Source organism: Poromitra crassiceps, assembly GCF_964638095.1.
Source record: "Poromitra crassiceps genome assembly, chromosome: 14".
Taxonomy (NCBI): Eukaryota; Metazoa; Chordata; class Actinopteri; order Beryciformes; family Melamphaidae; genus Poromitra; species Poromitra crassiceps.
In genome coordinates, this window is record NC_139633.1 from 17,671,690 (window position 1) to 17,686,647 (window position 14,958).

Below are 14,958 nucleotides of genomic sequence, written 5' to 3' on the forward strand. Positions count from 1 at the left end.
TTTAAATTTCAATTAGTATTAGCTATTGTTACCAACATTGTTTTATGTATCAATGTATTAGAAAAACAGCAATATGAATCTGATTCAAAAGTATAGATAATTTATTTAGACTTTATTTCATGATTTAGCACCTTCCTCTATTTGGGGGGGATAAAGATACTGTACATAAACTCCCATGTGGGGGGAAAGTGGAAAACAAACAAAACGGTGAAGGAAGCACAGAGAACGCAGGGGCTGAAAGATTAATGTGTGTGTGTGGCAGGGGAGCTGTTAGTCTAGTGTTGAGACTCCACCTGAGTATCTGTTCAGACTGTGTGTGATGGGGGAGCTGTTAGTCTAGTGTTGAGACTCCACCCGAGTATCTGTTCAGACTGCATGTGATAGGGCAGTGGTTCTCAAATGGGGGTCCGTGGCACTTTGCCAGCGGGTCCGCGAAAGGTTTTCAGGAAAATAGAAATAAACTCTTCATAGTTCAAGAAAATATAGTATGCTTTAAATCTAAAATGGTTCATGGATTACATTCTAATCTAACAAACCTATCAATTTAAAAGTCAAGCACGTTACCGTGGAAACAATTAAGCTTAGCCCAAAATCACAAATCAGAATGAGGGGGTCCCCGCCGTATATTTTCTATCTTGTAAGGGGTCCTCCTTGGCTGAAAAACATTTGAGAACCTCTGTGATAGGGGAGCTGTTAGTCTAGTGTTGAGACTCCACCTGAGTATGTGTTCAGACTGTGTGTGATATGCGTGCTCAGAAAACAAGGAGGGATAGGAGGGGTCAGCGCAGACAGACAGACAGACAGACAGACAGACAGACAGACAGGGCACCTTTTGGCAGAGATCGAAGGCTCACCCTGGGACTAAAACAAAATGCTCTCCTCCGAACGGCGGCAACACGCCTGCTTTTAGTGCCGTCCGTGCGAAAAACCTTGCGGGAAGAGAGATGATTCGTATCATGCCGAGTCAAAGTGTCCATCTCCTACTTGAGTCTTTAGAGGAGAAGACAGCGCTGTGTATTCACCGAGGAACTGGGTCATCGCACAATGGAGCCAGCAGCAGCATTCGGCACTCTCCCCTTGCATAATACATTAAGTGTAATGCGCAGCGACTATTCAGAGGCCCCCCGAACGCTGTTATTTTATTCTGTAAATGCACACGGACATGACATTTAATATTGTCGCGGCACGGCGCGCGGTGAATGACAGGGTTTCATTGTGCGTCAAGTACAAACATGATGCCAAGTTTAATCTGAGCACAAAGCGACACGACACGCGGGAAAACGCGGCGCGCACTCCAAACGCACACGGACCCTGAATAAATGATGGCCGCCGAGCTGTGGGCGCCGGCGTAACGCTGGAAGGGGAGGAGGATGTAAGGAGAAGATTACAGAGGGAAAATCTGAGCACTGCAAAGAGGGGCCACGGCCTCCATTGTGTGCCTGGGATCACAAAGTATCCCTCTGTAAGTCTATTTACAGCACCCCCTGGCCCTCACTGTCTCTCTACCTCCTGTCAGCCATTATAACCGGCTGCTGAATAGAGAGATGAGAAAAGCTACATCCAGCTCACGACAAAAGAGCAGCCTCTTCAAAAGAAGCTCCATTTATCAAAGACACTTTCTCGCTTCAACATTTCAGATGATTCCCGATGGCGTTTGTGTTTACAATTCTATTAGTGTAGAAAGGTGTGTATCTTGCTTGTTGGTGTGCCTGACTGTTTTTTCTGTCCTGCCCCACCCCCCCCCCCCCCCCCTGCAGGAGAGGGCACACTTTGAGAGTCTGGGGCACCACCTCGGCAAGTTAACCGAGGAAGGGAAGATTGGCCACAGAGTTATCGACCTCACCAGGCCAGAGGATCTGGACGGTAAGGTTCTACCTTTTGAAACATATGCTGCACATAATTCTATCTCTGATTATTTCTACATTATGTCCATACAGATCAGGGTAGGAAATTACCGGGGGCTCGGGGCAAAATGCCCCTAAAAAAATCTATAATTGCCCTTGGAACTGGGGTGACGGAGGCTTTTAAATGCCCCCATAAAATAAAGAGTTTAATACTTTCTCTATTTTAACATTATTCTGCATTTGCAAAGCGTGATTCGAAAATGGCCAACTAGGCATCCGTACAACCCCCGCCCCTCCTCCTACTAGCGTTATTTACCTCAGTGACAGGCAGCACAAGCTACCTGGCCAGTTAGTTCACTCATGTTTTTGCCAAGTATAATCAATAAGCTAGACAATCAACAGTGTTGTTGAGAGAGGAAATGGGGATCTTTAACTGTGATTGTTCATGAACTTTTAGAAATAAAATATCCTTGGATAAGAGTCATTGATTGGTCCGTCATGCTACATACTGTAGGTGCAACTAAAGTATTTCGCAACATTTGATAAAATTGCCCTGGAAATGATCCAAAACGCCCCCGAAATATATTTCACAGAGGCAAAATAGATCTTGTTTAAAATAGTAAATTTCCTACCCTGATACAGATGATGATTAAACCCACAAACATTCACTCTTATTTCACTTTCATGCCATGTTTTTTCTCTTTTTTTGTACTGTAAATAATGCAGTGAAATAATGCAAGATTGCTGGTCGTCTGCTGCTCTATGTGTCTCAGCTGTAGATGGTGGTAGTGCAGGAGATATGTGTGTGTGTGTGTGTGTGTGTGTGTGTGTGTGGGGGGGGGGGTGTGTGTGTGTGTGTGTGGGGGTGTGTGCGTGTGCGTGTGCGTGTGTGTGTGTGTGTGTGTGTGGGGGGGGGTGTGTGTGTGTGGGGGTGTGTGCGTGTGCGTGTGTGTGCGTGTGTGGGGGTGTGTGTGTGTGTGCGTATGCGTGTGTGTGTGTGAGAGTGTGTGTGTGTGTGTGTGTGTGTGTGTGTGTGTGTGTGTGTGTGTGTGTGTGTGCGCATGGGTGTGTGCGTGTGCGGGCGTGTGCGCGTGTGTGGGTGTGTGCGCGCGCGCGCGCGTGTGTGTGTGTGGGTGTGCATGTGCGTGTGTGTGTAATGGGGGTTGAATGCCGTTTGAAATGGGCTGTGGCTCCAAGCGTTTCGCAGGTAGGTGAGCGGAGGACAAGGGTGCCTCAGGACAAAGCTGGCTTTTCTCCAAGCTTTGGCTCCTCTGGCTGTTGTGCTTGTTTGAGGTGCCGGGGCACAGGAGTGTCAATTCGGGTAGCACCGGTGTGACAAAACGTCATCTCCCCTTTGTGGCCATGACTCCTTGCACAGCAGCAAGGAGCACCCGGCTGCACCAATGTTTGTCCGGCATCAATATTTGTGGCAGTTTCCATGGCACTTCAGAGCCAGAGCAAAGAGCGAAATGGATGGGACTCATCTTTGATGGCTGTAAGACTCTCAAGGCAGAAGGAGAGCTATTTCTCAGGACAATGTAAGCCCTCCCCGTCTTCAGACAGCACGCTACAAACATTTCCCACACGTTTTTTTAGCCTGAAATCTTCCTGAATAATTGGTTCACATAGATTTTTTTTTTTTATAAATTGTATTTAATTGGTTTACCTCCCGGAAAAAGAGAAAAAAAAAATATTTGTTTACTAACTCCAAAGCAAATTGCAATTCTTCTTTTATCCTGTCTGCGTTCACATCACACCCAATGTGGAAGATGAGATTCAGAGGTGCAGTTAGTGGTTTCATGGACATGTTTCCCATGTGAGCCACCGTCCCACCCCGCTACACGTGCTTCCAGTCCCCAGCCGATCCAGTGGGAACCTTCCTTCTGTGGCTACTGTGGAGCCAGGGCAGAAAGCAGGGCGCGCACCAGTCCAGTTGTGTCCTTTTAAGTCCTGCACAGGCCCGAGGGAACGGCTAGCGCCAGACGCCTCACGTCAGTGTTCCCAGTAGGCTATGGATTAGGAGCAGAGGCAGAGGTTAGCGGAGAGGAGAGGTCCTCTTCCCAGGAGGGAAGGCAGAGAATGGCTGGGAGCCAGGGCCCCGACACATAACTCAAACACGCAGCAGTTACTATTTCTTTCAAATATATCTGTCTGTCTCCTTCAAGCTCACCAACAGGAAAACACACACGGGTGACTGATGTGAAGCAGGGTTTTATGATGTGAACCACAAAGAGTGTTTACACTTCTGAGAACATGGTTGGCTTTTGAGCTCGTTGTTTTGATGCCTTCCTCCTTGATATAGAGTAGGATGTCTGTGTAAGTGGGGTTTATTTGTGCTCTCTTTTAACTGCCGTTTCAATTATTATCCGTATAGTTAGTCGCACTTTTCATTATTTTATGCGGCCGTAGAGCAGAAAGCAAGTGGATTTTAAAATCTCCTCTGTAGTTCCACACAGTATTCGTCAGTAGCACAGAATGCCCTGCGTTTACTTTGGTGTTTCCGGCAGAGGAAAAGTACTGGGTGTAGCTCACAGCCCGTAGACAGAGTGTGAAAGCCCCTTGGTGTGGAGCAGCTCTCCCTACAGAACAGAGCGGTCGCATTGACCCGACCCTGTGTACAGCACAGCCTCTGTCATCGCTGCAGTTCACAGAAAGCTTTAGGTTGCTTAGACTAATATTTGCAAAGCATGCGAGCAACCAAATTAACATCTGCCAAAGTCCTAACGATGGCGATTGGAAAATAGCGGCGCAGGAATGGAAATAGATAGAATTTCCTTCATTTTTGCAAAAGCCACGAGCCACACGCACGAATCCGCCGCAAATTCATTAGGTCTTTTTATGCTCTGATGAAAAAACATTAACAAATACCACAAAAAGGCCTCAGCGTGGCTTCTTTGTTCATTCACACATGGCAGCGTGGAGTTGGTGTGGTGCTGAGGTTGTGTTTGTCTAAACCGCCCCCAACACTGAGGGGCCACAGAGGACAAAGAGGGCCTTGAGAGAGATGCACGGAGGCAGGAAACAGAATTAATCTAAACACACACTGTGATAATATCAACCAGAGAGTGAGAGAAGATGATGCTTCACTGTGATAACATCAACCAGAGAGTGAGAGAAGATGATGCTTCACTGTGATCATATCAACCAGAGAGTGAGAGAAGATGATGCTTCACTGTGATAACATCAACCAGAGAGTGAGAGAAGATGATGCTTCACTGTGATAACATCAACCAGAGAGTGAGAGAAGATGATGCTTCACTGTGATAACATCAACCAGAGAGTGAGAGAAGATGATGCTTCACTGTGATAACATCGACCAGAGAGTGAGAGAAGATGATGCTTCACTGTGATAACATCAACCAGAGAGTGAGAGAAGATGATGCTTCACTGTGATAACATCAACCAGAGAGTGAGAGAAGATGATGCTTCAGTGTGATAACATCAACCAGAGAGTGAGAGAAGATGATGCTTCACTGTGATAACATCGACCAGAGAGTGAGAGAAGATGATGCTTCACTCTGATAACATCAACCAGAGAGTGAGAGAAGATGATGCTTCACTCTGATAACATCAACCAGAGAGTGAGAGAAGATGATGCTTCACTGTGATAACATCAATCAGAGAGTGAGAGAAGATGATGCTTCACTGTGATAACATCAACCAGAGAGTGAGAGAAGATGATGCTTCACTGTGAATATCAACCAGAGAGTGAGAGAAGATGATGCTTCACTGTGATCATATCAACCAGAGAGTGAGAGAAGATGATGCTTCACTGTGATAACATCAACCAGAGAGTGAGAGAAGATGATGCTTCACTGTGAATATCAACCAGAGAGTGAGAGAAGATGATGCTTCACTGTGATCATATCAACCAGAGAGTGAGAGAAGATGATGCTTCACTGTGATAACATCAACCAGAGAGTGAGAGAAGATGCTGCTTCACTGTGATAACATCGACCAGAGAGTGAGAGAAGATGATGCTTCACTGTGATAACATCAACCAGAGAGTGAGAGAAGATGATGCTTCACTGTGATAACATCAACCAGAGAGTGAGAGAAGATGATGCTTCACTGTGATAACATCAACCAGAGAGTGAGAGAAGATGATGCTTCACTGTGATAACATCAACCAGAGAGTGAGAGAAGATGATGCTTCACTGTGAATATCAACCAGAGAGTGAGAGAAGATGATGCTTCACTGTGATCATATCAACCAGAGAGTGAGAGAAGATGATGCTTCACTGTGATAACATCAACCAGAGAGTGAGAGAAGATGATGCTTCACTGTGATAACATCAATCAGAGAGTGAGAGAAGATGATGCTTCACTGTGATAACATCAACCAGAGAGTGAGAGAAGATGATGCTTCACTGTGAATATCAACCAGAGAGTGAGAGAAGATGATGCTTCACTGTGATCATATCAACCAGAGAGTGAGAGAAGATGATGCTTCACTGTGATAACATCAACCAGAGAGTGAGACAAGATGATGCTTCACTGTGAATATCAACCAGAGTGAGAGAAGATGATGCTTCACTGTGATCATATCAACCAGAGAGTGAGAGAAGATGATGCTTCACTGTGATAACATCAACCAGAGAGTGAGAGAAGATGATGCTTCACTGTGATAACATCAACCAGAGAGTGAGAGAAGATGATGCTTCACTGTGATAACATCAACCAGAGAGTGAGAGAAGATGATGCTTCAGCCAAAAGTCACGCCTAATAAAGTCCTTGTGGAATGAATTGGAAAGAGCAATAATATTGTATTGTTGTTTCACAGATCGTTGATGTGGCGTACATATGGTCGCTCTGAGCTGTTATGAAGTTATACGAGTCGATTGTTTGGAGACGTTTGTGTTGTTGTTTTCCTTCCACACTGAGGCCATGGGAATTAAGCCCTGGCTTTTATTGCCAAGGACTTTTCCCAGAAGAGGCTCTTTACCAAAAAAATAATAATAATCAAAAAATAAAATATTTTAAAAGCTTAGATTAGGTGCTTTGAGGCATGATGAATAACAAGTCACAAAAACAATAGTTGAATAGATCAACATGATCAATAAACACGTTCCATTTTGAAGTTGGCAAATAAAAATTTGAGGAATGTATCAAACTCCACTTTAAGGCTAATGGCATGCGAGAGGAGAGAGAGCAGACAAAAGTATAAGCTATAGCCAGCATGCTGAAACATGCCAGGCGTTTGTTCCCATGCACACACACACACACACACACACACACACACACACACGCACACACACACACACGCACACGCACGCACACACAATAGAACTGAAATTACCCAAACTGGGAGTGAGAGAAAAGGGATTGACGTGTTAAAATAGGGCTTATAGCAGTTGTAATTTGTAATGGTTTAATTAGCAGGCTATGAGCTGAGGCTTGAATAGGGGCCACTGAGCGCGGTGTCCTATCTGTCCATACACATTCATCTCGCCTGATCCCGCTCTGAGGGAGAGGCTCTATTGTCGGCAGTTAAATGCCTTCAGTCAGAGGTGTTAGATAAATGCCTTCAGTCAGAGGTGTTAGATTTGATCCCGACGGGGAGGGCTTGGCAGGTTCTGCGTGATTGTTGCTCGCTCACTGAAGCTCGTCCTCTTGAGCGGATTCCTGGGTGACATTATGTGTCTGCCCGCAGAACAAAGATGAGTAAGGAGGGAGGGAGGGAGGGAGGGAGAGAAAGGGATAGCTGGGGCAGCGCTACCCTCTGGCTTGGTACACGTTCGAGTCTGAGCCTGCAACTCACAGGTGCGATCGAGGCTGTGTCGGGCCTCACCACGTTCTTGATTTCTCTCGCAATCTTTCTGCTTTCTCTTCATTCGCGTAAGCGTTCTGTCCTCTCTCGCTGCCCTCCCCCTCACCCGTGTGCGCACACACACACACACACACACACACACACGCATTCTCAGTGTAATTCATGGCGCTCATCTGCAGTGTTTCCAGGAGAGACAAATTAAAAGGGGATTCTCATATCGCTCTGTCACACTTGAGCTGCGGGTCTCATGAATCACAATAAATTCTATTAAGCAGCACTCCCTCTGCCGCCCCCCCCTCCCCTCCTCCCCAGCTCCAGCCCAGGGGGCCTGGCCCTGTCACTGCTAAACATCTGTGTTTATTTACACAATCACACACCTAACTAACTGATTCCTAAACGGCCCCCGCTCCTCCTGAAGGGAAAGGGAAACAAATGTTAATGCTCATTTGCAACATGTCAGAGCTGGTGTCATGTGTGTTTGAGTGAAAAGACAGAAACAATGTTGCAGTAAATTGCATGTTGTTGTTGTTTCTGGGGGGGATTTGCTGAGCCTGGCTGCTGCTGCTGATGCACAGGATGTCTTTGATTAAGGCAGATATATTGTAAACGCCTTATCGCCCCAGAGGACGATAAATAGTAAGGGCTGGATGGGGGAACGCATGCGTATCCGCCCGTGGGACCGTTAACACGCTCCCATATATGGATCATCACTGTCTAAATTCCTGCCTGCAGAGAGATTATAGTACAGACGTGAGGATCGTTCCAGGTCAAAGGTCAAAGAGGGTTTCGTGCGGGCGAACGGCGGCCCTCGCTCTGAGTCAGCTAGCTTGCGACCTGCACCTCTCCGTTTTATACAGGGCCAACACCACTGTGCACACCTCAGTGCCACGATGTTAAGATGATGTAACACTACCTTCTGTTCCTTTCTATGGCTTGCTGGAGCATATAAACAAGAAGGAGAAGGCACTTCTCCATGTGCCATCGCGTGGAGCAAAGATGCATGCCTCCCCCTGGCTTCCCTCCAGTGAGCGAAGTCAAGTGGCTGGTTTCCTGGCTAACTATGGATGTGGCACTTGCTGATGGCAGGCGGTTGTTTTGTCCCGCCCACCCCGCCTCCTCCCTGTATAAGACGCTCACCTCTGCCCGTATGCATGCACACCAGTATATAAATTGCTGAATCAGTGTCAGTGATAGAGTAATGGCGCGGGAGGCGTCGTAAATTAGGCCCGAGCGATCCCGGGGCACAGACACTGGCTGTCGTGTCTGAGTGAGCGCGGCGCTCCTGAGCTAATGAATACCTTCATCTGGCCCCGGCAGTCAGCAGATTGCCCCCGCGTTGATGGATACTGTCAGCCCGGGCCGCCACGCCACATTTCATTGCACAATAAACATGGTTGTCAAAACCAAACAAAGTGAAATCAATTCATCCTGTACAGTGAGTGCATGCTAAATGAAATTAACGTACTGTGTGGGGGGCTCGGTGGCAGCAAAAGGTAGTGTATTATTTCTGAATTCGTGATGGGGCTTACAGGGGGCCTATGGCGTTCCTGGAGGCAAGCGCCAGCAGCCTTTTGCTTGCAGACAGAACTGGAGACAGTTGGCAGAACAGGACAAGAAACAAGAGTGCGAGTTTGAGAAGGGACCATAAAGGGACACGATGGACCTCTGGAGCTTTGAGAGAAAGAGAGCGTGTGGAGGCCATTTGTATGTGCGTTTCTAACAGTTTAGAAGCTTTGCGTATAGCCGTGCGGTGAGACTTTGCAACGTGGGGCATTGCAGATGAGGCCGACTCCCCAGGCCTCTGGAAGAGGATGATCACATGAACAGCATGGTGGAGACAGAAGAGGGGCTTTGAGAAGAGAGCAGGCTGACCAGCAGATGCTGCTATACTGTACGACTGACTCCATGACTTCCATTGGCCAGAACAACTGTATGCATGAGGAGATGGAGCTGATGCAGTGTGACCATGTGAAAAGACCATTTGCACTGGCCTCCCAGATGAAGGCATGGACGCCTCTGTGGATCCTCAATGTGTCGGTATGACTGTTCAACATGAGCTGCTGTCAATCGATTTGAAGCCCTTTGTACTGCGAGAAACAGCTGGACCCCCAACAGACTTCTCCTGAGCCTCAACCACCACCATCTTACACAAGGCCTCCATCTCTCTTATTAGTCTTGGAGGTGGTTGTGTCCCCTACAACGTGTGTGTGTGTGTGTGTGTGTGTGTGTGTGTGTGTGTGTGTGTGTGTGAGACACCATGAATATGGCATATTCACTGCTTGTCTCCTCTCGTGGTTTCCCAGAGAATACACACTTTCCAAATGGGAGACAATGAAATTCCTCAGGTTTGGGAGATAGTGCAGAAGTTTCTTCACCATATAGAGCAGAATGAGGGGGTCTGTGACGACTCATGGATTCATCTGGCTGCAACACAGCCCGCCGTTACTCATTAACAATTTGATTTTGTTTATCAACTGAAATAATCAGAGAAATCAAACCCCAGGTAACGTGTGCCAAGCCCGGCCTAATGAGAAGGCTTCACATGTGGATGATGAAATATGCATGAGTCATCCCAAGCTTTCTTTTCCAGATTTGAGATCATTAAAGATGTATCGTAGCATATGGAAAGCTTTTTTTTTGTCTTATTTTTCCAAGCCTTGTTTATCAACATGTTTTTGTTTGTTTAAATATTCATACTGCTTTTATTGAATTCTTTCACATCTTACATATAAAAGGAAGCAAATGCAAACAGAAGTCATTATCAGTCTGATGTACAGTTTAATGGAGAGAGAAACTCTCTCATGCTGATTGTGTGAATGGCCTGATTGAGAAGCAGCACTTCGGCACACTCTCATCTCACTTGTTTGTTTGTTTGTGTGTGTGTGTGTGTGTGTGTGTGTGTGTGTGTGCGTGTGTGTGTGTGTGCGTGTGCGTGTGTGTGTGTGCGTGCGTGCACGTGTAAAATAGAGGAGGGGTATTCCTGAATTGATTTGTGAATATGTGTTAAAATCTTCTGTGGTAGAGTGTTTTAATAAGATTTGGCAGAGTTCACACTTCCCTCCTTGATTTTCTTCTCTTAAAGACTGCCTCAAGTCCCATATTTGTTATTTATGTTGGCATTCTTGCATGTTTTATAGAAACTATGAATGTCAAATTGAAATCTATGTGGCTGAGGAGAGAAGTGTGAAGACTTGCAGAGAAGTTTATTTAACTGGCATTGAAGTCCAAGGTCCTCTTCTTTTGGTGTTGAAGTGTTTTGGACTGCTCCACCTTAGATTTACATAGTATCCACTTTGTCAGCATGTAAAACATGGGCCTGTCAAAGCAGTTTGTTCCACTCAGTAGAAAGCCTTCTACAGTACTGCAGGAGGATATGTGGCTTAGCACTGATCTGAGGCCAGGCCCAGTCATAGTATAGTAATGATGGCAGATGAGATGAGGGAGACTGGACATGATTTGTGGCATTTGATTAATGTCTTGCCTCGCTCTTTCTCCTTGTTCCTGCTCTGGCACTTGCAGGGCGCAAAGAACTCAGTGGCTCTGCAGCAGATAAACTACAACCGTATTATTGTTGGCCAACAGGAGGCGCCAGCACTACTGAGGCACGAGTCTACAGGGAAGCCCGAGGAAGGAACAACAACGAGCCCCACATTAAACGGCCCATGAACGCATTCATGGTGTGGGCCAAGGATGAGCGGCGTAAGATCCTTCAGGCCTTCCCTGACATGCACAACTCCAATATCAGCAAAATCCTGGGTAAGACCTTCTATTTCAAATAGCACTCGCTCCTGATAGTAGTTTGTGCTGTCTGCATCTAACGTTTTTTTTTTTTTTATATATATAATTTATTTTCAATTTTTTATAGAACACAAACAAAACAAACAGGCTCAAACACAAGAAAAGAAAAAAGAAAAAAAACATATGAACATAATCAACATTCAATATTACAGTTGTGCTACCAGCCAAGCAAGGTGCTTACATGTATGTGCTTGTAAGCGATGTACTTGGGCTTTCCTGCAAGGGGTCTATAGGAAACCAGCTGGGCGAGTCACCCGTCGCCCCTAACCTCATCGAGGTAGACTAAAAACGGGTCCCATATAGTTAGACATTTTCTAAGTGAGTTGGTTCTCAGGAACCTAAGTCTCTCCATGCTTATAACAGAGATCATGTCTGTCAACCACAATTGGAAAGAGGGTGAAGAGGGGGACTTCCATTCCTTAAGAATACGTTTTTTGGCAACAGTTGAGAAATATTTTTCCATGGAGCCCCTTCCATCTCTGCCTCTAGTCACCTATCAGCTGGACACAAGCACTGGGCTGTTATTGGCTGTTGACAAAAGTGATTAACGTGCAGTGTTGATAGATCTATGTTCACAGCAAGAAGAAACAGAAGTTCATTCATGATACCCTCTAAAGGCGAATGACATGACTCTGAGAAGCACTTTGTTGTTCACAGGGGTGCTGAGCAAAGATCTTCCATTCAGTGGTTCCCTTAAAATATATATATATAATAATAATTCTTAAATTTTCCTAATGGCTCATAGATTTACCAAATGGGATCCTTGCACAAATTAATTGTGTGTGCTTATTTACATAATTATGACTTTTGCTCTTTGATAATGACAACCTGGTACACTTAGCATCTTAGCGTTTGTGAACATGTGTACTCAGCTCCATGGGTTGGGGGGGTGGTACAGAAGACTATTGACGTGTTATCTGATTGGCTGACTGTGGTTCAGTCCACCTGAGCGTACAGATGGATTTACAGCAGGTCACTAGCGTAAGTGTTTATCATGAAAAATGACAGAGGCTAAATGGGTCTCGTCCCGTCAGCATCCAGAGCCCATACATCAGAGCTATTAAAAGTGCCGTCACCCAGTACCTAGTAGGACACGCTAGACAGCTAGCGCTATTTACTACATGTATACTAGCTTATTTTCCTTAGTGTTGACATTGGTACATGTCTCTCACCTTAGATAATGTGTCTAGAGTACAATGCAAGTAGAGCTATCAATTTGATCAATGTTAGATTTTTCTACAATGTTATTGACTACACACCTTCTCGAAACCGTTTTTTCAGTGTCTGTGTTCAATCCGAATCTGACTCTGAGCATCTACTGTGTTGTGCAGGATCTCGGTGGAAGTCCATGTCTAACCAGGAGAAGCAGCCATTCTATGAGGAGCAGGCCCGTCTCAGTAAGATCCACCTAGAGAAGTACCCTAATTACAAGTACAAGCCCCGGCCTAAGAGGACCTGCATTATCGACGGGAAGAAGCTCCGCATTGGCGAGTACAAGCAGATGATGCGTTCACGAAGACAAGAAATGAGGCAGTTCTTCACTGTGGGGTAGGAGCGCAGTCAGAAAAGCCACAACTAGGGCAGACACACCCATTACACACAGACATAAGCTTGCAACTTACCAGCAAATTGGGGACTGCAGCTGTATTGGCTTGTCGTTGTAGCCTTAGCAAAGAATGTAAGTAATACAAAAATAACTTATATTTTTTCTTTTAGTAAAGGCATTCTCCAAACTTCACTGTTGAGTCTTAAATATATATTTTTAAACACAATAACAAGAGCCCAAAATCAAATAGCCTACATTTCCACCTCCAATGAAGATCAAATGCATTTTAACAGCTGTGATTTATTAATTCAAGACAATGGCAGCCTGCAAGTGGAGTATGAAATGCAGATATTATTACAGCCAGGATAAGTATAGACTTACAGAAAAGCCTGGAGGGCAGCAGACTGGACCTTAACTCCTTAATTTACTGTGTGTGGTCAGCGAGGAGAAACCTTCTCCAGGTGTTCCTAAGAGACAGTGGCTGGAGTATCAATCATCCAGCGCAACACCAGACAAAAGCAGCACTAACCACTTATTGCCTTTATGTCGCCAATAAACTGGGTACTGCTTCTGGGCAACTCAAAGCAGGAGCTATCAGGAGAACCTACCTTTCCCCAAATCATTTTCACAGAGCCACTGGCTTAGAGCAGACTATGGGGAACTCTTAATCCTACACTCTCAGTTTAGGTGTCTGAAATAAAATAATCTCTGGGATTACCCTGGGTTTTGCATTTTTCCATGTTCAAAATGGTGTCATTCTTTTGTCATATTTGATGTTCAGAGAGAAAATGTGAATGATCATGATCACGATTCACAATCTCTGTCTCTCTCTCTCTCTCTGTGTTGGTCGGTCCCATATTCAGGCAGCAGCCGCAGATCCCCATCAGCACCAGCGGCGGCGTGGTCTATCCTGGGGCCATAACCATGGCGACCCCCTCACCTCAGATGACTTCAGAGTGCTCAAGTGCCTCGGCGAGTCCTGAGCCCGCCATCCCCGTCATCCAGAGCACTTTCAACATGAAGCTAGAGCCCACCCCCGTGGCCAACAACAACAACAAGAACAGCAGCGAGCCGCTCAACGGCGAGGAGGAGATGGACATGTACGAGGACTTTGTGGAGGAGCCCAAATCAGACTATAGCAGTGAGAGTGACACACAAGAGCCCGTCAGCGCCAACTGAGGCCCGGAGAATCAACAGAGGCACGTGCGTACACAACACATACAGGAGGAAGCCTGGTTGGCGGGTCTGATCTGAAGGAGGGAAAGAAGTCACGGCAAGGAAAAAAAAAAAATACACCACAAAAGAAAAAAAAAGGTTTCAAAAAGTTTGTGTGTGTGTGTGTGGGGCGGGGGATCTTAACAATATCATTTGGGAGCCAGCACGCAGATGTGGCTTTCATCAGAATCAACAGCTATTTGGTCTTAAGTGTTTCTTAAAGTGTGTGAAGCAGTTTGGTTGTGGTAATTTTGATTTTGATTTTTTTTATCTCACCGTTTTATTTTTGCATTGTGATCATGGACATTTTACACAATTAGTTTATTGCCTATAACAAAAGACGGAACTTGAAATTGAATATTTGATATGAATCTATTAATTCTTGTAGTCATTTACCTTTTTCTCTTCAGTTAGATGATTTTGATATATTTCATAACTGCTCAAGATGGGAATAATATTCTCACTCAGGTATGCTGTGCCAGCCAACAGCTTGTGAATGTTTATAACCTGAATTAAAATATTACCAGAACAAAATATCTCAAAATTCACAGGAGTGATTCCATCATTTTACAGAGGGAAAATCACACACTCCGATTGTTATTATGATGATGATTATTATACAAACTGCACAATATTGTGCAGAAGTGCCAAACATTTCAAGTTTTCTCTAAATCTTACACTTTAAAGTCTTTTGGGAGAGGCTACATGAGTCTTAGACAATCTCTTGATCTCTTAATGCAGCTTCACTATCCAGTCTTTCTTTAATTTATCCTAACAGAATAAAG

At 45.3% G+C, this 14,958-nt stretch overlaps 1 protein-coding gene across 5 annotated transcripts in view; it reads left to right on the top strand.

The window, feature by feature from the left end:
* The window catches only part of sox6 (SRY-box transcription factor 6), a gene marked incomplete at its 5' end in the record, with an annotated part of 121,393 nt that extends 106,709 nt beyond the window's left edge, over window positions 1–14,684 (top strand). For 3 of the 5 annotated variants that reach the window (XM_083651252.1, XM_083651250.1, XM_083651251.1), the window contains 4 exons: window positions 1,758–1,863; window positions 11,197–11,370; window positions 12,744–12,960; window positions 13,822–14,684. In XM_083651252.1, coding sequence (XP_083507378.1) covers window positions 1,758–1,863; window positions 11,197–11,370; window positions 12,744–12,960; window positions 13,822–14,137 — 813 coding nt within the window. In that variant the 3' untranslated portion in view covers window positions 14,138–14,684. Of the gene's footprint in view, window positions 1–1,757; window positions 1,864–11,133; window positions 11,371–12,743; window positions 12,961–13,821 lie in introns of all 5 variants that reach the window. The other 2 variants (XM_083651249.1, XM_083651248.1) reach the window with 1 other exon arrangement.
* Between the last annotated feature and the right edge of the window lie 274 nt (window positions 14,685–14,958).